Below are 27,638 nucleotides of genomic sequence, written 5' to 3' on the forward strand. Positions count from 1 at the left end.
GTCGTGTCGGACTCTATCGAAGGCCTTCTCAAAGTCTATAAAGCAGGCGTATACATCCTGATTGATATCCAAACACCGCTGAAATAGTACGCCCACACCAAAGAACGCTTCCCTCGTACCAAGGCCGTTCCTGAAGCCCATTTGTGTTTCACTTATACCTTCTTCAAGTTTGCGGAAAATTCTATTATGAATGATTTTTAGAAAAACTTTAAGCATATGACTCATCAAGGCAATCGTTCTGTAATCCGAGCACTCTTTTACATTTGATTTTTTAGGTATTAAAATGAATGTGGACCTTAACCAGTCTTGTGGTATTATTCCAGTATCACATATGTTGTTAAATAACTCGAGTATCATGTTCATCACTTCTTCATCAATAAGTTTTAATAATTCAACCGGTATTTCATCAGGCCCGGGTGTCTTACCATCCTTGGTGTTTTTTAAATCATATTCCAGTTCTTGTTTAAGTATCCTTAAACCCTTCATTTCTTCTCGTTTCACTATTATTAATTCTCTTTCGTCGTCAAAAAGTTCTTTTACGTATTCTTTCCATCTTGTGAGTTTTTGTTTGAAATCTATTATAATCTTGCCTTCTGAATCATTCACCATTCCACTATGAGGCTTCTTCTTTGTACGAGTCATTTCTCTGATCTTCTTATGCATGCCGAAACTATCGTACCTTCTCTCACATTCCTCAATATCCTTGCATTGTTCTAACAGCCATTTTTCTTTTTCCTCTTTAATCATTCTCTTGATGGTTCGATTTATTGCATCATATTGTTGTTTGTTTTTGTTCTTATAGGCACGTCTCTCATCCATTAAATTAAGAATTTCTTCTGTCATCCATGCCTTTCTTTTAGTTCTCTCAGTTCGTTTAGGAGTCAACGTCTCTAATATGTCAACCTAATAATTATCAAGCGGAAGTAGAATCGGAAGTCGATACTTGAACTCTTCGTGAAACTTTGCGTCGAATGATATATGATTTCACTAATTTTAAGTCATTTTTGACAAACTTCCGGTGATAACTTTTTAACCGGAAATGACATCAAAACCGGAATTAAATACTCGAACTTGACTTTTTAATACGCATTGATTAATATATCACGTGTACTATTTCTGAGACTATAACGCGTCACTTACGGTTACAACTTTTTAAGCGACAATTATATAAGAATGGAAGTATATATTTGTTCTCGTCTTAATAAGCACGTAGAATTATATATCGCTTGTACTATTACGCAGACATTACAACAGTACTTCCGGTTGCAACTTTGGAACCGGAAGTTCGAGGTCATATTTCGGACAGCTTGGATATTAGTGCACCCTAATATGTCTGTGTAGATTTTGGCATTGGATCCAAGCATGACGTGTAACACCGTTGCCGTATCCTCTATTTTTTCATACCACATTACAATTTTTTGTGATATATTCGTGTGTGAAATGTATCATTTGTGTATTTTAGGTATGTTCTAATATATTATGTACCTATATATAGGTTTTTACTTGATTATTGTAAATCATTGTGAAGTTTAACTTGCTAGAAACCTTGTAATATTGTGTAATGTGTAAAAAATAAAAGTAGTTTTGAAAGACCAATTAAGTAAAGTTTATTATGTTATTGTTTTCACCAATTTTGAAAAAATGTGAAAACGTTGAATTATCTACGTCCGTCTGTCCATCCGTCCGTCTTTTCTGTCTGTTTGTAAACTCAACTCCTCCGAGGAGTTATATTCGCGGTTGGACGGACAGACGGACAGACAGCCTTGGTCAAATTTCTCACCTTTATCACTATGCTTGGATTATAAGCTTTCATTTGACACCTCATTTGTCATTCTACCTGGTATAATGACGGTAAAGTTAAATTAGCAGTCGGACGGACAGACGGACAGACAGCCTAGGTCAAATTTCTCACCTTTACTACCATCCTTGGATTATAAGCTTTTATTTGACACCTCATTTGTCATTCTACCTGGTATAATGACGGAGAAGTAAACGTTCTTATAAAATTATTCTATTCGATTGTTGCTTGTTTGCGGAAGTCACCGTGCGTCTCTTCATCCCAGCACAAGTTTTCGCCTGTCTCATCAAACTCAAACTGAGAAATCAGAAATTTTAATGCTTTTGACTGAAAAAATAATGGCATTAAAAAGTTATTTTGTGATGAAGAATGGTTGACAAGATTGGCGTATCTAGCTGACTTTTTTAACAGACTTAACACGACGAACATGGGCCTTCAGGGAGCAAACACAACACCCTTTATAGACAATGAGAAAATAAACTCCTTCAAGAAAAAGTTGGTTCTTTTATGGTCTCAAATACAGGGGAAGGAAGTCTCTGCATTTCCTACGCTGTCATCATTTTTTAACGACAACGAAATATTTTCAATACCAGATGTGGTTGCTGATAAAATTCTTCACTTGGAATCTCTTCAAGAATTAAAGATCTCCAAACTTGACTGGATCAGAAATTCTGTTTCACTATCATCCACCAAATGAATTGGAATTAAAAGATCTGCAGGATATATTCATCGATTTAATGCACACAAGGCAGTTTCAAAGAGAAATCCGTAATTGACTTATGGATAAAATAAAATAAGCCAATGGAGACATATTTCTGATAGCAAATATGTCTCTAAAGGGCTTCTTTCCATTCCATGCCCCCTCCCCCACTAGTGTTTGGTGGTACACCAAAATCTTTAAAATATATCAGGTGGTACGCAGTTGTCAGAACGTTGGGAACCCCTGGTTTAAGATACGATATAAGGTCGATTTGCACCGATCTGTTTAATGGATAAAAATTATTGGATATGTAATTTAGCATGTTAACAATTAGTCCAGGGCGCATCTGTTTTGAGATGGACGTTGAGAGGTGACTCAAATTTTTTTGCAGAAATTGCTTGAAAATAAATCAAATAATAATATTTGAGTTATCCTCCCTCTCAAAAAGGTCCGGAACATTGTTTAAATAATCAAAATGGCAAAAAATGAAGGAAAAATTCGATTTTATTCTTCGTTTTTTGATTATAACTTTAAAAGTGTTCATTTATGAGAAAAGTTGTACTAACATAAAAGTTGCGTAATTAAATTTCCTACAATATAGAATTGGTTAAAAATTTAATAAATTGTCACTTTAAAAACTTTATAATACAGTAAAATATAACACTATAAATTTCATTAAGATCGGTTTAATAAATTTTGCAAAATAAATTTCGCAATCCAGCTTTCGCAAAAAAATTCATTTTTTCAAAATGTTACAGGACCGAAAATAAAGCAGATAGCAAGTTGAATTTTTTTTGCTTCTAAAAGTGTACTGTACCTTTCATTTGCAATTTGCAAAATTAAAATCGATTAATCACCACGGCGTCAGGAAATTTTTTAAATAAACATTAATTTTTAGTGCTACGCGCAGGACAGCGGTGTTCGATTCACACAATTTGATTTCCACCAAAATTTCTTCCAAATCTTTATCTAATATATTATTTTCTTACTCTATATTTTGTTGTATTTTAATATTTTAATTCCACAAAAATCAAACTAATTTTATTATTGTTTGTGAAATATTGTTTAAACAATTGCATATATTTAAAAATAATAAACCTTTATTCTCTAAGTTAAAATATATGAACAAAGAAAGTTTTTGCTAATAAAAGTGTTATTTCAAAGGATAGAGTATGTGTTTTTATTTTGCAATAAACAAATTTATTTATTTACATCGAAATGTAATAAAAATGAAAATGTATCAATCATTATCAAAGGTTATTGAAATGACCAATCAGAGCAAACTATCCGCTGTCCTCCGCGTAGCACCAATAATTAATGTTTATTTAAAAAAAAATTCCTCACGCCGTGGTGTTAATCGATTTTAATTCTGCAAAATTGCAAATGAAAGGTACAGTATATTTCTATAAGCAAAAAAAATTCAACTTGCTATCTGCTTTATTTTCAGTCCTGTAACACTTTGAAAAAATGAATTTTTTTTGCGAAAGCTGGATTGCGAAATTTATTTTGCAAAATCTATTGAACCGATCTTAATGAAATTTACCGTATTATTTTACTGTATCATAAAGTTTTTCTGGGTGAAATATGAAGGTCCTAAGTGTAGCATAAATGGTTTAAAAACGTAAAATGCGAGTACTTGTTTTTGTGTGGTTTTTTCGCAATCATTGCTATTTTGTAACAAGGGTGACTATTTTTTAAATTTTTAGCTAACTCTATATTGTAGGAAATTTATATACGCAACTTTTATGTCAGTGCCACTTTTCTCGGAAATGAATACTCTTAAAGTTATAATCAAAAAACGAAGAAAAAAATCGAATTTTTCCTTAATTTTTTGACATTTTGATTATTTAAACAATGTTCCGGACCTTTTTGAGAAGGAGGATGACTCAAATATTATTATTTGATTTATTTTCAAGCAATTTCTGCAAAAAAATTTGAGTCACCTTTCAACGTCCAAATGTACTAATATTTTTACAGATGCGTCCTGGTCTAAATTACAAAAAACAAGGGTTGCCCGATCTAATCTTGTTCTAACTATAATTAATTAATTTTTTTAAAATTACATTTTTTTTTTTAATTTAAAAAAAATTTCGACCCGGGCAGATATTATTTCAGATTTTTTAGGTCATTCTAAACAAAAAAGCTCTTTTGTAATTTTTCTCTAAAGTTGGTCGTTTTCTAGTTATAAACAATTTAAATCTGAAAAAAGAACGAAAGATGACAATTTTCAAGACTCAAAAAAATAAGTATAAAATATCATTTTTGAAATTACGAAGTACCTAAATTCAAGTTAAAACCGTATTCTATCAGTTCTTGATAAGTCTTTTGGACTTATTTCATTCTGAAACATTGTTTCTAGTTGTTAATGCCCGTCTCCCTATAAAAAACCTTTCTCAGTAACCATAAGCGTAACCAGGATGATCCTAAGGGGGGGTTACAACTACCTGAAAGGGGGGGGTTACAACTACTGGAAGGTCTCTGAGGGCTATGGTGTTAAGCGTATAGAGCTCAAAGTACATCCCAATGGGGGGGGGTTACAACCCCCAAAACCCCCCTGGTTACGCCTATGTCAGTAACATGGCTAAAATTCTTATCGAGACCTGATAGAAAAAGGTTTGATCTTGAATTTAGGTACTTGATGATTACAAAAATGATATTTTTACTTGTGTTTTTGAGCCTTGAACATTGTCATCTTTCGTTCTTTTTTCAGTTTTAAATTGTTTATAACTCGAAAACGATCAACTTTAGAGAAAAATTACAAAAAACTTTTTTTGTTTAGAATGATCCAAAAAATCTAAAATAATATCTGCCCGGTCGAATTTTTTTAATTCATAAAAAAAATGTCATTTTTTAATTATTAATTAATTAGAACAAGATCGAGCAACCTTTGTTTTTTGTAATTGTTAACATGCTAAATTACATATCCAATAATTTTTATCCATTAAACAGATCGGTGCAAATCGACCTTATATCGGATACTCTACTATAAGTGGGTGTTTAATACCTTTCAATAAAATCCAAACAATATGCTTTTCTCTTCTTTTTTTTTCTATATATTTTTAATAAATCAGACACGCACCTACAAATCTCTCCGCACGCCGTGTATCTTTTCTTTCAAAATTTTGCCAACATTTAACATGTGTCCTGATGATGTAACGATATTCCCGCTTCTAGCAAACACAGGTGTTTTCAGTTTTCTTGCAAATTAGTGCTATAATTTATCGAGTATAAACACAAGCTATTTATAGATAATAGGTAAATTTTGGTGAGTATTTAAAGATTGTAACTGTAATTTTATCGACAGGTCGATAGGTTGAGTCCCACCCAACTGTGATAGTCCAGGGAAGTAAGATTTTTCTCAGGACTTTGAATTATCCAGGTGTCTAACAACTTTTGGACAGCTTGTATATTAGTGCATCCTAATATTTATATGCGTATTTTGCAATGGGATCCGAGCTTGACATGTAATATCTACCGTTGCCATGTCCTGTATTTTTTCATACTCACATTATCACATTACATAAAGTTGCATTTAAAAAATAGTTTTTTGAAACACCAATTAAGTAAAGTTTTTTATGTTGCTGTTTTCACCAATTTTGCAAAAATGTGAAAACGTTGAATTATCCCCGTCCGTCTGTCCGCCCTTCCGTCTGTCTGTCTGTCTGTAAACTCAACTCCTCCGTCATTATACCAGGTAGAATGGCAAATGAGGTGTCAAATGAAAGCTTATAATCTGAGGATGGTACTAAAGGTAAGAAATTTGACCTAGGCGGTCTGTTCGTCTATCAATCCTACCGCGAATATAACTATTCCGTCACTTTGCCAGGTATAATAACAAATGAGGTGTCTTAATGTTGTTCTGAAGCTATTTTCTTGTGGAATTTCTGCAATTAGCTAGTTTTGATGGGAAATAAGCCACAATTTTCACAATTTTACTAAAAAAATGATTTTATTACCGTTGCGACGCCCACATCGGGTGTCGTTGTGAAAATACAAAAAATACTAATGAATTAAACAAAAATGTTGTTGCTTTGTAAAAAAATTCTTCTAATTATTTATTTAATCTGACTCATTTATATCGGCAATTCAGACATATAATATTATACATTTTAAAGTAGAAGACTTTAAAATGATATTGCCAATATTTATGAGTTGCATCCCTGGGAAGACTTTACTGAAAGATAGTTCATTCGATTACATGAAATCAACCCCAACTCAAGAATATCCGTCACAAAAAAATCATACCATGTGATCTGTCTTTAAAAAGACAACCACATGCAATGGTGACATCAAGTAAAACATCAAGACCATTAAACGTTAGAATAAGTGAACATCAGTCTTATATTAAAAATAGAGAATTTAATAGATCTCAAATATGTCAACACGCATGGGATAATGAACATAGAGTTCAGTGGAGATATTCAAGTATAGTCCTGAAAGAAACAGATAGTAAAAAGAAGTAAAAATCAAAGAAGCGGCTTTATTTATGCTAAATGAAACCAATTGTGTCGCAAATTCCTCGGTAGAATGCAGTAGGATGTGGTTACCCATACCAAAAGAGGAAGTCAATAGAAAAAAAATACCAGGATTAGTAAGTCAATAACATATCGAGTTAGTACATATTTTATATTTTAGTATTGTTTATATATTTATGTATTATTAATATTATTTATAATTTAAAATAACATACTGTACATACATATTAAGGTCAGAATTTGGTATTAGTTTTGAGAGTAAACTAAAGTGAGACTTAATACTTACGATGTGGGGATAGTATCACGAGGTTTTTTCCTGGTTTTCCCTCGTGATTTATTATGGAATCTCTAGCGCGAGAATTTTACTGTCACCATTGCATGTGGTTGTCTTTTTAAAGACAGGTCACATGTTATGATTTTTTTGTGACGGATATTCTTGAGTTGGGGTTGATTTCATGTAATCGAATGAACTATCTTTCAGTAAAGTCGTCCCAGGAACGCAACTCATAAATATTGGCAATATCATTTTAAAGTCTTCTACTTTTAAATGTATAATATATGTCTGAATTGCCGATATAAATGAGTCAGATTAAATAAATTATTAGAAGAATTTTTTTACTAAGCAACAACATTTTTGTTTAATTGATTAATATTTTTTGTATTTTGACAACGACACCCGATTTGGACGTCGAAACGTTAATAAAATCATTTTTTAGTAAAATTGTGGCTTATTTTCCATCAAAACTAGTTAAATGAGGTGTCGAATGAGAGCTTATAATCCAAGGATGGTACTAAAGGTGAGACATATTTGATCTAGGCTGTCTGTCCGTCCGATTCTACCTGGTATAATGACGGAGGAGTTAAATTCGCGGTCCGACTGACAGAAGGACAGACATCCTAGGTCAAATTTCTCACCTTTAGTACCATCCTTGGATTATAAGCTTTCATTTGACACGTCATTTTTCATTCTACCTGGTATAATGACGGAGGAATTATATTCGCGGTCGGACGGACAGACGGACAGACACCCTAGGCCAAATTTCTCATCTTTAATACCATTCTTGGATTATAAGCTTTCATTCGACACCTCATTTGTCATTCTACCTGGTATAATTACAGAGGAGTTGTGTTTACGGGCAGATAGACGGACGAGAATATTTCAAAGTTTTCACATTTTTTCAAAATTGGGTTCACTTCAAACGTTCTTATAAAATTATTATATTATTCTTGTTCTTCTTCAGGTTCCTTCCCCTATCGGAGGTTGGAAATCATCATCGCTATTTTAATTTTATTGGCCGCACTTCTGAATAATTCTAATGAGCTGCAACCGAACCACTCTCTCAAATTTCTTAGCCAGGATATTTTGCGTCGTCCTGGGTTTCTCTTATTATTCTTGTAGGTACATTTAACATTGACTGAAATTATAAAAGAAATAAAAAAAAGTATGGCAACACTGTGACGCATAACCATAAGAGTCAGATGAAGGGTACATAGGGTGCACTAATATACAACCTGTCGCAACTTTTTTAGTTATTGTAGACGTACAGAAAGAAAATCTACCTATTTTCTGTTAAAAGTGGGGATTCGTTTTTTAATTATTAACAATTTCATGCGAAAAAACGCGATTTTTTGATTTTGTGCACCTATTAAAAAGCTAAATAGTTGACATAAAATTACAAAATTTAATTTTTTTAGAACATTGGAGAAGCTCCAAAATGACTATTTGTGAAAATTAAAAATTAATTTGTTACTTCGCAAACTGCAAAATATCGCAAAATCGTTATTTGTCTTCATAAAGGTCGCTACATATTATCATATATGCACGTAGCGTTTCCAGTACGTAGGGTTTAGTTTTCGGAAAATATGGTTTTAGTGAACGTAAACGTAAGCTGTCTGATACGATACGTTCCAGACAGTGTGAATTGTTCATATTTAAAACCATTTAATCATATTTTTGGAAATTAAACGCTACGTGCTGGAAAATCTACGTGCATGATAATATGCAGCGACCTTAAAACTAGTAAAACTATGATTAAAATTAACCTATAACTTTGGTTTTTCTCCCAAAATTAAGTATTGTGGGACGTAACAAACCTTCAAAATTTGAGACCAATTCATCTATTATTTTAAAAGTTATTCTATTTGTTTAAGGTAAAGTGTCCAAAATCCGTCCCCTGTCCTAAATTCGTCCCCCACTGTAACTTATACTGACAGTACTGTAACCTTGCGAGAGAGTAAGGAAACTCTTCAAAACGATTCAGTTTACTAGTGGCAGTGGCGTAGATTCTTTGTTCTATTCATTTACTTTTTAATTTTTCATAAATAGTTTTTGTAGGAGCTTGCTATAGTGTGTATTAAATTTTAAATACTTATATTGACTCTTCAAGGTAAGTTTGGACTTATTTAGCGATTGATAATAGTAGAATGCTCTTTGAATATTATATTTGTGTTCTCACAGCCATGTAGTTCTACTCGTTTCGTCACGACCAACAGGCATGTTTTATATTACGAAATTTCTAAATCCGTTCCCTTTGACGTCCACTGGTGTCAACCGATGATGAGAATAGTTCTACATAGTGTTGAAGTTGCACCATGTGCTGTGGAAAACAGGAGCGTCATTTGAAATTTTATTAGGTGGGGGGGGGCAAGCATTATATTATACAATACATTATATATGCAAACATAATAAAAAATTGATCTATTTCTTGTAAATGTCAGTCATTTTCAGGATCAGGGGGGGGGGGCAAATGCCCCCCTGCCCCATAAAATGACGCCCCTGGTGGAGAACGTTTTTGACAAGAAAAGTGAAGAGAAAAATGGATCAGGTATTCGGAATACTTTAAATGGTGTCCTAAAATGAGTTCATCTTCAACCAAAGTCAAACATTTTGTTTATGATTTATGTATGTCTGTGTGTAAGTAGATATAACTTATGTATAAAATGTATATGTTATAGTCAAAGCCCGAATTTCAGGCACTCCTAGATTTGACTAGGCAATCCTCAGGTCTGACTGACGGTCTTAGTCAAAGGCCGAAATAAATTACAGTTTCGGGCTTTGACTAGTCAAACCTAGGAGAGACTACGTTGGTTAGGTAAAGGTCGAAATTTAATTTTATGAAATCGGGGTTTGACTAGTCAAACCCCGATCAGCTATTAAAATGTCGTAATTTGTTAGATTAGCTTTATTAAAACGTCATTTTTTAATTTTAATGTTTATTATTTTTATATTGTCATAATTAAAATAAAAAAATAGTATGGCATTTAGAGTTGCACAAGACGTTAGACCTTTTACACTTACGTAATTTGAAAGAGCATTTCTTATTGCAGTAGCATTTTATAAATTCTTGTCCTCCAAATTTAGAATCTTTTGTACTAATTTCTCCTAGAGACAGAGACAGAGACAACTTAACGTCTGGAACATCTTCAAAATTAGGTAATTTCTCCTTGCATTCTTTTATTTGATTTCTTGAAAAAGTGTGTTTATTGTTCCGTATTTCGTACCAACTCTATATAAACCGTCAATTGTTTTATCTTGTATGCTACTCAAAATATTTCGAGCATCGTCTGTGGGTCTATCAAAGCTGGGGATAGGCATTGTTACAGTTTTTCCGATTGAAATGGGAGGACATTTTTTTTACTTAATTGTTTCATAGCCTGGACATGAAGACCTTCAATCGCATTTCCTTTATTTATTTTAATCTTTTCTGTCTGTGCACAACACATGCTCGAACGCGTGCCAAGGCGATGCTAGAAATAATTTGGGTACCATGCAAAATAAAACAATAAATGACGGTTTACCTATATAGGGTTGGTACGAAATACGGAACAATAAACACACTTTGTTTAAGAAATCAAATAAGAGAATGCAAAGAGAATTTTCCTAATTTCGAAGATGTTCCAGACGTTAAGCTGCCTCTAAGAGAAATTATTACAAAAGATTCTAAATTTGGAGGACAAGGATTTATAAAATACCACTGCAATAGGAAGTGCTCTTCAAAGCCATGTAAGTGTAAAAGGTCTAACGTATTGTGCAACTCTAAATGCCATAATGCCTCAACATGAGAGAATAAACACTAATTTTTTTTATTTTAATTACGAAAATATAGAAATAATAAACATTACAATTAAAAAATGACGTTCTATTAAACCTAATCTAACAAATTACGACATTTTAATAGGTGATCGGGGTTTGACTAGTCAAACCCCGATTTCATAAAATTAAATTTCGACCTTTTCCTGAGCAACGTAGTCTCTCCTAGGTTTGACTAGCCAAAGGCCGAAACTGTAATTTATTTCGGGCTGTGACTAAAGCCTGGGTTTCCTCGAAAGCGGCACCGACAAACAGCGATCGTAGCACTGCGATGAATTACGTCAGATTACGGTGAAAAATTCAAGGCTCTTCACTGGGGCAATGAAATGTGCAAGGGTAGCAATCGGTGGCTTCCAACGCATCCTTGGAAACCAACGCTATTATTTTGCATGGTACAGTTTTTTATGATGTCATTCATCGCAGTGTTACGATCGGAGGTTGTCGGCACCGCTTTCGAGGAAACCAGCGCTTAAGACCGTCAGTCATACCTGAGGATTGCCTAGTCAATCAAACCTAGGGTGCCTGAAATTCGGGCTTTTGGCTATAACATATACACATGTTCCTATCTCAATAAATTTAATAAAATAAGTATTAATAATGTTTAAATCATGTTTTACAAAAAAAAATCACAGATTTTATTTGGGAATGGGTGGGGAATCTTATCTGGGACGGAATTGGGATACCATTTTTAAATAATCTAAATTTGCCTTATTTTGATTATTTATTTATTTTTGCTTAAAGAAAATTTAGTAGAATCCTACTAGAAAAACTCTTAGGAATAGAGTTCAGTAGCTTAAATAAGTTGTTTCCATTATTTTACCTCTAAATCAAATTTCGGAATTTAAGATTTTGCTTAAGGGGACGGTATTTGGGCATCTTACTTATCTCAGAGACGTTTTTTTGCAATAACATAGGACAGAAAATAACAAAGATACGGCAATTCTCCGGGTGCCAAATGAAAGTAGAAAACTTATACCTACTATAAATTATAATAAAAAAAATTATTTATTATAGTTGAGAATCCAAATGCAATATTATTGATATTTTTAGTTTATCACCGTTTAGAATAACTAAAAATATTGTCCGTAGAAAAAAAATTTTATACATATTCGAAAATCTGATAACTTCTCCACAAATTTGAAAGAAATAGATATAGTTATTCTGGGACGATTAGATAAAAAGTAGGAATTACTTTTTTAATTCCCACTAATATGTATACCTATTTACAATAATTACAATATCTAATTAAAAAAGTAATTAGTTTCATTTTAAAGATAAAAACTTAAAGTTTTATCCTACAGTAGACGATTTGAATCAAAATTTGAATTTTTGATGAAAATTGAATCAAAAATTAGAATTTTTGGGAAAATATTTTTTAACTGTTTAAACAAATTACATTGTTTGTTAATTAAAAATAATATTAAAATATTAAATATATTTGTGTAAGCAAAAAGTACATACGAATTAAACAAATATCAAAATCTATCTACTAGAACCCGAGATAAAGAAACTTCAGTATTCTGAAGTTTTTTTTTTATAATGGCATGGACTTTATGTCAATCAGCCAGTCACAACATGAGGTACCTAGCGTCATGTGTAGTGTGTGTGTTGAGTAAGTGTCTTGTTACTTTGCAAAGTCAACTTCACTGTCTTTGTAAAGAGACGCTAATTGTATCCGAACGTCTGCGGTCCCTCCGCTGAGTACCGATCCCACAAGGACAGAAACTACTTTCATTTACTAATTTATAATAAACGAAAAATTCCTGATCCTGGTGAGATTCGAACTCACGACCATTCCGACCTTTCGATCCAAAGGTAGGCGCTCTTACCGCTGAGCCACAGAGGGGGTTTATTCTGAAGTTCATTATAATTTTTGAACGCTTGAATAATTTTTATTTACCCCTTAACACGGTCCAACTAATTTTCATTTCAGCCTCAATTTTTGGCAGTCACAGACCATGTTGTCCCTACTTTTTACCTAATTCTTCTAGAAGAACTTTATTTTTTGTTTAAATTCGTGTAAAATTTTCAGCTTTTAAGTGTAGAAAATTATTTCTCCTTCGAAAAATAGCTTATGGTAGGGGAGCCCAAGAAGGGAGTTTTGCAGTTACTCGAGCGCATCATAAAATCACATGGGGAGAAACCTTGTACCCTGTAAATGTACTACCGTATATGGACTCTACAGGGGAGTTCGTTACGGGGGTCCGAAAAAAATATATCCTTAGAAAAACTCAAAAACGTCAGATCAAGATTAAGATAAGGTCAGTAAAGTACATGCAGAACAGTGTATATTTGTAAAATCTGGCGATTTGAGCAAGGAAATGAGTGAGTCACAAAGTTTCATAAAAAAAGCGAATATTTCGCGAAATAACGTCAGATCGAAAAACTGAAAAATACGTGTTCATAATTTTTTAAAATCTATCGAATGATACCAAATATGAACCACCTCTGGGGGGGGGGGGTAATTTTAAAATTTTATATAGGAACGCGAATTTATATTTCGCGAAATGAACATCAGATCAAAAAGAAAAAAAAATACGTTATCATTATTTTTGTTTAAATCTATCGAATGACATTAAACACGACCACCCACGGAGGTGTGGTGGGGATTTACTTTAAAATGTTAAATAGGAGCCCCCATTTTTTATTACAGATTTGGATTCTTTACGTAAAAATATACTTTATTTTTATTTCAGCCATTTTTTCAAATTATGGATGAATGGCACTATAATCGGAAGAAACGATTGTTGGAAATGAAAAATTAAATTAAAAATGGAAAGCCCCCACTAAAATGGAAAACTTAACTTTTTTGGTTTTAGGACCTAATCCACAACCGAATACTGCAAGTAACTGAGTTACTGCAAATTTAGCATACTTGCCTCCCTTACTAATATGAGTTATTCTAATTGTTTATACGTTAAAAACAACAGTAATTTTGCAAAACGATTTTCGGTTATTAAAATGATATTTTTCTACAACCGTGTTAAAAATGCAATTTTTAGCACTCCATACGAGCGTTAAAAATGCTACTTTAAGGCACTAGTGCTTTAAAATTTTTAAGGCACTGCAGTTCATATTGACCGTATAGGCAATTTTGATGTAATGTCAAAAAAATATAAAAATGGAATGTCAGTCAAGTTCAAGTAAAATTTTTGTAGATATTGTCCTGTAATTACGTTTGTAGAAAAAATATTGTATGATATGCGTGTTAAAAAGTACATTTTTAAGGCACTCATGTGAATTTCAGAACTCGCTATCGCTCATTCTGCAAACTTTCACATGCGTGCCTTAAACGTGTACTTTTAAAACTTATATCATAAATAACTATTATCTACTCTATGTCATATTATGTATAAGTTTTTAGTTTGTGAAAACTGTCATTATAGATAGCAGTGCGTGAAGTGTTTAAAGTGTGCGTGAAGTAACAATGTATTTTAAATGGGACTTACTTTTTCGCACTGTTTTCGACACACTTTCATATAATCAAATATCCTTATCTTTCGCGTTGTCATGGTAATGACATAATGAGCAATAAATTACGACAAAAGTTTTGACAGTTTTGTGGTTTGAAAGAAGTTAGAATTTTTAAATGTCTAAGTTCTAAAAATTGTACACCGAGAGAACAATTTCTTTTCTCCTAAAACACCGATTTCTTTGAGCAATATTTCTTAAAAGTTAACATATCCTATTAACTTAAACATACCGGTTCACATATAAAGAAACGAGTTTTTTAAACACAACTCAATAATTTCTTACAGATAATTTCTTCAATACTAAGAAATGCATTAATGGTTACATTTAATTTTCTTATCCTAAAGTTTTTATTTTTTAAATTGAAAACTACAAATATTTTGCAGTATAAGAAATATAATGTTAAGTTAATCCATATTTATATTTGTGAACAAGAAATTTTCTTGCAATCAAATAAATATTTTAAACCACAAGAAATAATTCTTCAGAAATACCCTCTGTATTAACTGTGGTTATAAAATAAAAACTTTGTCATTAATGCCAAAATGTTACTTGTAAAGAGATTTTCTTTCACAAAAGAATTGCGCAGATTAACTATTTATGATTTAGTCGTCAGTGTTTGTCAAGATGGCGTGATATGTTCATGTTCATATAGATGGATGTTGGATTTATTGGTGTACTTTAAAAATTAACGGATATTTTGAAGGTACGTACATATATAGGCATTAAATAAAAGTAAATTGAGTAATTTAAGATGTAATAATAATATTGTTGCGTATCCGAATGGTTAAAAAAGAAACATAATAGTATCTTTATATGCTTTTTAGGTATAATGATGGACGACTCTGAAATAAAGGAGCTTATTATTCTAACTGGGAAATATGCCACAATTTAAAGCTGGGACAGAATGATATAATATATAGCTTCAGAACAATATTAAGAAAGGAGTTATTAACCAACTGCGGGGCCTTCCAGAAATGGTAGAACTTCATACATGTAAGTACCTTTTTAAAAATGTGTATACTTATGTATCAAATATAATAGGTTTCTTGAATGTAGCGTCTTCTATAAAAATATATACAATACAACGCTATATCAAACATGGCGGTTGCAACGCTGAGGATTTTTTCTGTTAATTTATTTGAGATAAAGAAATCAGTTAGTCTAAAAGAAATATATGTTTATGGTTAAGAAATGTTATTGCCGAAAACCGTGAATTAGTTAATATGTATTAAATGACTTAGATGTAAACTAATAATACTTTCCCGTAATAAAATTTCTTAATGATTAGGTTTGCTGTCTCTTTTAGATTATAAAAATTAAGAAAATTACATATTATTATGTCTGCTTCAATGTTTTACTTGATTGTATTTTCCCTCTTGTTTTAGCTAAACAATGTTTATTGTGTGACTTAATATTATACAGATAAATAATTAATATTTCATTAACAAAAATAAAATAAACAAAGATGTGTAGGTTAAATAATGCCATGTTTGAACTAAATATGATTGATTATTATTTATACTTTATAAAAAAAATTTTAAAAGTAAGTTTACTCTTTCTACATATCGATTTTGTTTTAGTGAATTGCTGATATACAAAGTGCTATTAACAAAAGAAGGAAAATTTGAGGAAATTGGATTTGCCTCTCCATCCTTTTATTTTTGTGTAGAAGCCAGTGGTTTAAGAGTGGAGAAAATATTTGTATGTAATAATAACGTTTTATATCTTGTTTTATTAATAAATAATTATTTTACCTTAACACAATGATTTATTTCGCCGTATGTAATATCACTTTATTTTCAAGAAATATTAACTTAACTCTAAATATACGTTTATCTCTGCGAAATATATTTCTTAACATTAAATAAATTAATTATTAATAGTAAAATAATAATATTCCTTACTAAGAAATATTATTGCTCAGAAAGAATAGTTTTCTAATGTGTAGAAAATATATTTTTATGACTAATAAAATTAATTAACATCAAGTGTAATTTCTTTCTGATAAATGGATTTGAAGTTTGCCAGAAAGTGATAGTTCAATCATGTTTAAGATATATTTCTTTGGCTATAGTAGAATTTATTTGAAATATTTTAGAAAATTATATCTTACATACAAAGATATATTTCTTAGGCAATATGCCAAGTCGATCTTTCTTAAATATTAATAAAGTTTCTTTATGTCAAGAATTTTTTTCTCTCGGTGTAGAATAGAAATAAATTCCAGTGACGAAGAGTTACAGTTTTTTATTTGTTCATCATAGATAAAATATTGTATGAAACTGTGCGTGAAGTACTTTTTGCGAACTTAAGCGATGTATAGCACTCGCTCCGTTGTCGCTCGTGCTCTAAACATCGCGTGCGTTCGTAAAAAGCATACTTCACGAACTGTTTCATAATATTTATTTATGAAACAGTTCGTGAAGTATGCTTTTTGCGAACGCACGCGATTTTTAGAGCACGAGCGACAACGGAGCAAGCGCTATAAATCGCGTAAGTTATTCGCTTATTGATAGTTTAACTCTTAAACTTAAATATTTGATACGCTTATAATTACTGTATCTTTATTATTTTGTGACTAATGTTTTTACAAAAAACGGTCTTTGTCATACATAACTAAACCAGTGCGATTAGATAAACCGATCCTTCAATTTTTCAAAGCTTGCTGTTGTGGGCTGCCGTTTTTCAGGGAACCGTTCATGATAAATTCTTAACTAACATTATTCATCTTAACTATTTATCTTAAAATTCATCTTAACTATTTAATAACAGTTTTAGACAATTGAGTCATGGCTTACTTACAATTTGGAAAAATTTAGACACCTAATTAATAATTTGCTGTGAAAAATCAAAATATCTCGAAAACTAACAAATTTAGACATAGGGAATATTATATAAAAATTAAAGTACGGTTAGGTAATGGTTCTTTTCAATAATGACATAAAATATAGGGTTTCCTTTAAAATTACTGAGAAAATAATGTACTTGCTTTTTAACTCACCCTGTATTCGATATAAAGAAAATTAGCAATATCAACCATTTCTAAAAAAAAATGATAATCCATAAAAAATATAGCATCAATAGACCATTGCTGATTTGTTTATTTTTATTTATACAGGGAGCTGTACGATTTTCATAGAAAATTGGTTATAACTTTGTAAATACCGTGTATAACATAATAAACCTTTATATTTTTATAATGGAGAAGTCAAAAAGATTTGGAATATAAAATAGAATATAGGGTGTTCTTTAAAAAAAACATAAGTTTGGTTTGCCACTATGTTCTCATCCCGGTAATACACCCTGTAATATTCTAATTTTATAATGTGAAGTTTAAAGTTGGCTACAATTTCTGATATATTAACTTTTAGTACTATTTATTACTATAGCGGATCTACTGAGCTTTCTCACACTAATCAATCACCCTGTATATAGATTTTTAATGGGGTGCAAAAAATCGACAAAAGCTCCGAACTCTCGGCAGAAAACAGGTAGGTTTTCTTCCTATACGTTTACAATAAATAAAACAAGTTGTGAGATATCTGGAATATTCAAAGTCCCGAAGAGGGTCTATTTTACTTGTTTCCCCGGATTAAAATGTTGGTGAGTATTTAAAGATTGTAACTGTAATTTCATTTTATCGACAGGTCGATAGATTGAGTCCCACTTAACTGTGAATCTCCATGTAATTTAGTTTGTTCAACTCAATTATTAATGGAAAGTCTAGTGTGATATTGAAGTACGATTAGGGTGTATTTTGTTTTTTATATTTAGTATATATCTGCAGGAATAAATATATAGGAATGGACAGGGAAAATTTCCATCTGAAGTGCACGGATATTCTGACAAGTTAGTGATCATTTTGTCAAAATAAAACAACAATAATGTATCCAAATAATAAATCAGTCTCGTTTATAAAAGAGTAGAAAGCGGAAACACTGGAAAAAACTTAAAATGTATCTCGGTAACAGACCATCTATGTAAAATAAATATTCTTAAAAGGCAAATTCACGAATGTCGGTAATAAATCGTTCATCTTGAAGAAGAGGGTTACATCTCAAAATGTTAAAGTTTTTATTGCAACAATACCTTCCAAATAATGACCTCTACTATGGAAAAAATAGTTACATTACATGTGTAAGTACACTAGTCTCCGAGAGATGGCAGATGTAACTCTTTGGTTTTCCCCTTTCTCTACAGAACGTTATTCGCTTTAGAGAATACAGTTATATCTTGGAATATAATAGACAAAAATAGGTTAATTTAATTAAAAGGGTGATTTATTTTAGGGATATAGAATTATAAGTAAAGATATAACAATTTTTCTTAAAAAATGTAATACTAAAAGTGAACAGTATGTTCTGATAGAAGGATACTTTCTTAGATGTAACTTTCTTTGGATAATTCATCATAAAAAAGAAGCAATATAATGTGCGTAAAAAGTAGTTTTGTGAAATGTAACCTTATTTTTCAAAGTTATTTTGTTATAGGTATGTGAAATATCTTTTTTTGCATTGGGTAAATTATTATAAATTAAACTGTAGTATTATTTAAGGATTAATTTAATTTAACAACAAATGCTTGTTGTCTTTAATAGAGAAACGCAATATTTTCCTGAATGGGGGAAGGTGGGGAATACCGCGCGCCGGGGAATACCGCGCACCATGTTTCTCGCTCTCTGAGAATTATTATAAAATTTCGGCTAGTGCTGATCTCTAGCGGTCAACAACCAAATAATGTCGATTATTGCAAATTCTGTAAAGTTCACACCCGTGGCGCTAATATGCATTTATCCGTTTGCAACGTGGCCGTTATAATATTTTGCTACGACAAAATAAGCAAGGTAAGCCAAAATGTTTAACTTATTTAGTTGTTTTTGAGTTTGTGTAAATCTATGGTGTTTTAGCCTAAATACCGCGCGGTTTTTACCCGTGTTGAGATATGTGGTAAAATATTTATAATACTTTTTTTTTCTACTTTACATAGATTTTGTTAATTAATGGCTTTTATTTGGGCCTATTTTAGCTTATGTTATTAATTTATTTTTTTATATTACCAATAATTGTTTATCAAAATAGACAATAAGTTTGTTGCGCAGTTTTAATTAAAAGTTTAAGCTTTATGTTTGTTTAAAAAATTTGTTTAAACAGTTTGCAAATATTTTGTGTTTTTTTAATACGTATTTACATAAATATCATAGAATCTATCATAAATTTTGAACGCGCGATATTGCCCCACTCTGTGCGTTGAAATTACCCCACGGGGTGGGGAATATCGCGTAAATGCACTAGTGTAGAAAAAATATTATTATTATTTAACTGTTTGAATAGAACGAAATTGAGCATAGCCAAGTTTTGGCCAATACCATACTCAACAGGCCAATTTTATTTTCAAAATCAGTTTTAGTTGCTCGTAATCACCTTTTCCGCTTAAGCGTGTATGTACCATTTAAGTTTTCACAAAAATTTGTAAAGAAAAACAATTATTACTATTATTGCTTTATGTTTCATTTTGTGTTGCGTAAAGAATGCGATTTTAATGTTTTATTAATAAGTTTTATTAAATCATAATTGATATAATGGCATTTTAATAATGCTTTATTAATAGAATTCCTAAAATGTAATTTTATAAGCAAATATAGTGTCTTAAAAAGATAATATTTCTTTATTCAAGAAGGTTATATCTAAGTTTTTTTTCTAAACTTGATATCTTAAAAAAAATTTGTCATAGCGATAAAAAGATCAGAAATCTATCATACTCAATCATTAAATCCTATAATATCAATAAACACTGCACAAAAAAATAAAAGAAACTAATATGAATCTTAAAACCTTTCTACTGAAAAAGTGAAAATTCTTAGTTATAACTCTTCTTCCAAATGAACGAAATACATATTAGATCAGGGTATTTAGCACAAAATAAATCGATTTTTAAATACAGCACTTGAGACATGCAACTTTCTGCATTGTATTCAGGATGATGTCAGGAGAAATGTCTACTATGGAAAAATGGGTGGAAATGCATAGTTGCATTTCAAAGGGCATAAAATGCATGCAAAAGTGCATAAACATGTCAAAATATGTGTATTATGGGCCAGATTTTGTTACTCGGGGGGGTTTTGGGTCCACTGAAGACGAATACGCCATCAGAACCGACCACTGGAGCACCTAGTGCACAGGTTCACTGCTAAGGCACGTCATCTGAAGTTTCGAGGATTTTCGGCACGAAATTGATGCAAACAGATTACCTACTTGGAGCTTTTTGGGGTCGCTGAACCATAGGCGTAACCAGGGGTGGTTTTGGGGGTTATAACCCCTCCTTTTGGATGTACTTTGAGATATATACGCTTAACACCATTATTATTCCATACCCCTCAGAGACCTTCAAGTAGACGTAACCCCCCCTTAAAATCGTCCTGGTTACACCTCTGCGCTGAACAAGAATATGACATCTGAACCGACCGCCGGTGCACCTGGTAGCCAAAAAACCCCCCAAACACCAGAGAATTACATGCCTTAGCTGTGACCTTGGGTACCAGTTGGTTCGAGGGTCAGTTCTGATGGCGTATTCGTATTCAGCGACCCCAATAACCACCTAGTAATCTATTTTCATGCATTTAAGGACGAAAACCTTCGAAACTCCAGAAGATGACGTACCTACCTCAGCAGTGACCGTGGGCATCAGCTGCTTACGAAAGTCAGTTCTGATGGAGTATTCGTGATCAGTAACCTCAAAAACTCCTCGTGTAATCTGCTTGCATCTATTTAGTGTCGAAATCCCTCGAAACTCCAGAATATTTCGTGACCCTAGACACCAGTGCTCCGGGTGTTGGTTCTGATGGCGGATTCGTTTTCAGCAACTCCAAAAACAGCCCGAGTAATCTATTTGTTGTATCAATTTAATGCCGAAAACCCTCGACACTCCAGAAGATTACATAGCAGTGACATTGGGCACCAGGTACTCCGGAGGTTGGTTCTGATGGCCTATTCATGTTCAGCGGCTCCAAAAACCTCCAAGTAATCTCTTTGCATCAATTTAGTGCCAATAACCCTGGAATCTACAGATGACATGGCTTAGCAGTGACCTTGGGCACCAAGTGCTCCGGAGGTTGATTCTGATGGCGTAGTCGTGTTCAGAGACCCCAAAAATCCCCTGAGTAACAAACTTTGGCCCTTAATATGCATATTTTTGACATATTTATGCACTTTTGGATGCATTTTCTGAACTCTAAAATGCAATTATGCATTTCCACCCATTTTTCTATAGACTTTTCTCCTGATATCATCCCGAATACAATGCAAAAATTGCAAGTCTCTAGGTGCTATATTTAAAAATCTATTTCTTCCGGTACTTTTAGTGCTAATACGTAATAATGGGCGACAACGCCAAAGTCGGTAAAAGAAAAGTATAAGATGTTGTAGGGAATTATGGTCTAGGAATAAGAAATGAAAGAGGAGACCGATTAGTACAATATTGTCAAGAGAAAGAACTAGTCATAACAAACACCTTTTATCAATTACCACCAAGGAGACTTTATACATAGAGCACCAGGAAACAACGAAAATAATCTGTTAAGAAACCAAATCGACATCATTCTTGTCAACAAAAGATTTAGAAACGGGATTAAAAGCGTTAAATCATATCCTAGTGCTGATGCGGACTCTGACCCCAATCTACTTCTTGCCAACGTTAACATTAAACTGAGAAAACAACAGAAAAATTCAGAGTAAAATTCAGAGACTAGATTTGTGAAAGCTTAAGGGTGAAAAATGTCAACAACAAATAAATGAAGCAGTTGCACCAGCATTCACAGAAGCGTTAAAAAAGATTGTTAATAGTGCCTGGAACGTGGCCTGGAATGAAATGAAATCGGCAGTACTTAACACTGGGGAAATGTTTGTGGGTAAAAAAGAACTATATTATACCAATAAAAAAAATTGAAAAAATCGAACACATTCGTCAAAGAAAAGCGCGGCACATCTTCATCGAATAAACGGTTTTCTCCCCACGCTTTTCTTTAACGAATGTGTTAGATTTTTAATTTTTTTTATTTTTTACTTTTTAGTTGATTTTTTTTATAATATTTTTAATTTTAGTCTAACTAAAGAAAAGCGTTTCTTAAAAAAATTTTTTTCATATTTTTTTATTTTTTACTTTTAGTCTTACACTTTTCAAACATTAAAATATATCGTCATGTTTCTTAAAATATGTATAAAACATATGATGTACTAACATGAAAAGTAGTCGGAATTGGCAAAAAATTTGAAACTTTATTGTTTATTTATGAAGCATAACGTAAACAATTAACGTAAAAAGTGAAATTATGTATAGTTCATGTCATTAGCTACAACACGTAAAAGTTTCAAGTTTTTACATTGTAAAAACAAGAGGATTTAAACATTTTCCATTAAGATCGTTTTTTTTTCATTTAAACAATTAATAAACATAAAAAAAAATTTTATTGATTCTTCGTGTATTGTTCCCGCGAATGCATATGTCTGCAAATTTTCATTCATTTGCATTGGAGAAAAGACACTCAAATTAACGTCTAAAGATTTGACGCAAACTATTGAACTAAATAAAAGCGTTTAAAATAGACTGGATAACACCAGATATTATAAACCTCATAGAAGAAAAATGAAAATACAAAAATTCAAATAAAGAAAAAATTACAAGCAAATGAAGAAACTAGTAGAAACGCAGGAAGCTAAAGAATGCTAAATGGAAGAAAATTGCAGAGAAATAGAAGAATTTAATATGATACACAACACACATAACCTACATAAGAAACTAAAAGAAATTTCAGGTAATACACGGAAAAGAATACAAGTTATACGAAACTTCATTAGAAATCTTCGATCAGAAAAAGGAAAACAACAAACTTGGGAGCAATACATCAAGGACTTATTTAAAGATAATAGGGAAGAAATAAATGAAACACTAATAAAAATCTAAAAATTCTGATATCAGAGGTGAAACAGGCAATTATACTCTGAACCTTGATAACTTCGAAATGGCTTAACCGATTTTGATACCTAAACATAAGTTTTAAACGTATTGACAAGTAGTATCTTATGCATCCAAGGTCAAGTATGATAACTGAAGGTATTACAGGAATTATTGAGCTTGAAAAACCGTTTTTCCCATAGGAAATAGATTTGGACACATTTATGAAGTATACCTATAACTTAAAAAATTCGATTTTCTGAGATATGAGGTATACACGGCTATACGCACCTAGAGTCCTCCTACAAACGCTCAGTTACTAGCGCAATTCGTAGGTTGAAATTTTGAGTAATTGTCGAAAAACCAAAATTTTCAAAGTTTAGTTTTTTAGTTTTTCGGCTATACTCAGACGTGTGTATGTCTGATCCTAACTGCTTAGCTACCATTTGAAAGCTTAACTCAACACTATTGATTTGGTGTATTTACGGTTTTCTTTTCTCTCCTTAAACCTAAGATATACACCCCCAAAAATATGTCGTTTTGTACCTACCCAGTTCTATAGCTGGCTTATGGGTTGTTGAAAGTCACAAACTACACCTGTTCTGAATCGGGCCTGATCTCTTCTTGAAACACAGAAAAAAAATTCAGATCGGTGTAACTTTTCCACACACATACATACAAAAATGTTTCCCTTTTTAAATAGAAATTGAATACAATTTCTGAGCTCGGTAACTTTTGAATGGCATAACCGATTTTCAAAATTAAACATGCGTTGGAAAGGTAATGATTAATTATCAGTACTATCAGAAGCCGCAAAGGTCGGACTTAAATTTTCGAAATTTTTGGAAGTTTTGGGGACGAGAACGAAAAACAGAGCCTAAATGGGAAGGATCGTACAATCCACACCCTTGGGCCAAAATAGATGGTTGATATATGGATGGGCGAGTCTTTTCCTATACTTTAAGATGGGAGTTGGCCCAATTTTTAATTCAGTCAGATTTAGAAAATCGAAAATTTCGTGTATATAATAATATAGTGTCGCATGTACGGGGGTTGTGCCCCACTGGCGAGAACTGCCGTTCTCTGGGATTATTTAATAAAATATACCACGACGGTGAAATCTCTGATGAATGGTTAAAATCTATCTTTTTACCCTTACCCAAGAAAAATAATCCCAAATCTTGCGATGAGTACCGATTAATTAGCCTTATGAGCCACACTTTAAAAATACTACTCAAAGTTATTCAACAGCATATTTTTATATAAAAAATGTGAAGAATAATTAGACAACACACAGTTTGGATTTAGAGGTGGAATGTGAAATGGGAACAAGAGAGGCATCGTGCGCAATGACGGTACTATTACAAAATGCATGGAATATAATAAAAACGTATTCATATGTTATACAGATTTCCAAAAAGCGTTTAACAGACGACAGAGTTCAACATGGTAAACTCATACAGGCATTGAAACACATACACTTAGATCCCAAGAATATTAATTTATTCTTAGTAGTTCCCATACATACATTAATTACAAAAAATATTTTCTGGATATTTGCTGCAATTTGAAAAATTACGGAATAAAAACAGGAATTACTGCAAAAGAAAATCATGTTATGACTGAGGGAAGATGTAAGTGAAATAGGTCCTTACTTGAGGCTAGCTACAGCGGGGTGGTTCAAGCCGTTATCAAAGAGGCCATGGACTATTTCCGTGACGCACAAAAAAACGAATGAATGTCATTACATCTAACTAAAAGTCATTTAAATAAAAAAATACAAATTTACGAAAAAAATGAGCATTAGATTAAAAAGTAGGGAAAAGAAGTAAAGGGAACATAAGAAATGATAAATATTGATAAAACTATAAAAATCTTCGAATATTACGAAGAATTTTTGGGTCGATTTAAATGCATATATCAGAAATGAATATACATACTTCTAATATGAATGAAACTTCTAATATCCTGTTCAATAACTGTCAACTTCCAGATTTATCATCCTAGGAGCCACTGACTGAATGGAGATCGAAAAAAGACAGAAAATGTAGTAAAAGATAGATGTATTATACTAGAAAATATGCTTAAGGGTTTAGGCGCAAAAAAATTTAAATGCTTTCTTTTTTTTAGAATCCTGAAAAAACTGATGAATACTTTTGAAAAATTTAAACGCAGAATGAAAGATTACATTATTACCGAGGACCGAAAGTCCCTTAGAGTAAACAAAAAGTTTCGTTTGAATAAAATATTTGAAATTAAAAGTCACACTAAATTTTCTCGTTTTTTTTTTTCTGCCCTGTAATTTATTAAAATAAACATAGAAGTTTTCAGAGCCTTTCGGCCCTCGGTAATAATGAAATCTTTCATTCTGCGTTTAATTTTTTCAAAATACTTATTAGTTTTCTTTATTTTGCACCTATCCCCTTAACGCATTAGAGAATTAAGTACTCGCAAAAAACAACTTAATATGAAATTGATTTAATTATCGGTGTAACTACCAACAGCTAATAAATTTCGTGAATTCTTTTTATATATTATTTTACTGCATGTCTAAGATCCAGCCTTTACAGGACAATCACTTAATATTTTTACACCTATATTTTAAGGACAAAAATGGTGAAAATAAGTGTTATGTTGAAAACAGATGATAAAATGAAGAGTGACACGATTTTTTCAAAAATATACTTTTTCATCAAATCAAAATATTAATTTAGTTTTTAATCTTGTTTCTTTTGAACTCAATATAATAAAGTAAGATTAAGCTATTGAAAAATGAAGAAAACTAATAGTTGTTTAATTTATCCTTGCAAAAATATTTAATTTTGAAATAAATCAAAAATTAAACAAATTTGGATCAAATATTTTTATAAAATTGGTAACCCAATAAAAAATAATTTATTCTTAGTAGTTTCTATAATTATATTTATTATAAAAAATATTTTATGGGTATCTGCTGAAATTTTAAAAATTACATGGTTTTTTTAAGAATACAAACAGGAATTAGTGCAAAAGAAAATCCTGTGAAGACTCAAGGAAGATGTAAGTGAAATAGGTCCTTACCTGAGGCTAGCCACAGCAGGGTGGTCCAAGCCGTTATCAAAAAGGCCATGGCCTATTTCCGTGGCCCACAAAAAAAATTGGTTAGCCCGAGGGAGAACCCCCGGTCGTACGGCCCATTTTTTCGGGCCGCAGCAGCACACACACGCACGATACTGACAAGTGACAATCGGAACCCCCTATGCAACACTCTTACACACCTCTCTTACGGCTATACGGGGCTAGTCGGCGAAATTTCAATCGTGTCTAACGTCTCTGTTGGCAACACACATGGTTACTGGATGAAATTTACTAAAATCGAGGAAAGCGCACGCATCTCTTTCGCCGCCAGCTTGATCGACACTACTGAAAGCGCTGAAACGCGGCGCGCCGTGAAAAATAGGCGATAGGGGTCGTTATACGAGTTGCGGTATTTCGGAACTGTTACGTTGCGGAAAAATTGTTAAGAAAACTGATGCAACTTCTCAAACCCTTGTTTTTTCTTCTAGTGTTACATTGCTTTAGATTTCATCTAAGGTCTAATCTGCAACATTCCTGCTGAAAAGAAGTAAATACTCTGGTGTATTTAGTACAAGAATTAATCCCTAGATCTTTATATAAGAACAAGTTCAAATTTTTATTCTAGATATAAAGGTATGAAAATTGAATCTTGTCCTAGGATATTTTATATACACGGTGAGGACGTTTAGGTAGGAATAAATTAATTTTGTCGATAATGAGCGATTTTGGAGAAAAACCCCGAAACAATTCGATTTTTATTTTTAAATTATAATTTTTTGGCATATTATATATATACATAATATTATACTAGTGACATCATCTACCTAGGCAAGACGACGCAATAATTGACGATTTTTTTAAATGAACATAGGGGTCGTGTACTAGCTCATTTGAAAGGTTATCCAATTCTCTATTCAATAATATAAACCAGATAATTATTTATATAGGATGGCCAAAAAAATTATTAAATTATATTAATTGACTCAAAAAGAAGAATGTATGAAATCTATTTAATTCAAAATACATTTTACTGCTGTCAGAAAACAGGAAAACAAGTTTATCGCCAACCGTCACTAAAGTCATTCATTATTGTACTCT

The 27,638-nt window shown here is 32.0% G+C and overlaps 1 protein-coding gene across 1 annotated transcript in view; it reads right to left on the reverse strand.

Annotated features, from left to right (window-relative positions):
- LOC114330854 (protein kinase C-binding protein NELL2-like) overlaps positions 1 to 26,861 on the reverse strand; it is a 514,828-nt gene extending 487,967 nt beyond the window's left edge. The window contains exon 1 of the mRNA XM_050651463.1: positions 26,544 to 26,861. Coding sequence (XP_050507420.1) covers positions 26,544 to 26,592 — 49 coding nt within the window. The 5' untranslated portion in view covers positions 26,593 to 26,861. The remainder of the gene's footprint in view (positions 1 to 26,543) is intronic.
- Between the last annotated feature and the right edge of the window lie 777 nt (positions 26,862 to 27,638).

Source organism: Diabrotica virgifera, chromosome 5, assembly GCF_917563875.1.
Source record: "Diabrotica virgifera virgifera chromosome 5, PGI_DIABVI_V3a".
In the NCBI taxonomy this organism is placed as follows: domain Eukaryota; kingdom Metazoa; phylum Arthropoda; class Insecta; order Coleoptera; family Chrysomelidae; genus Diabrotica; species Diabrotica virgifera.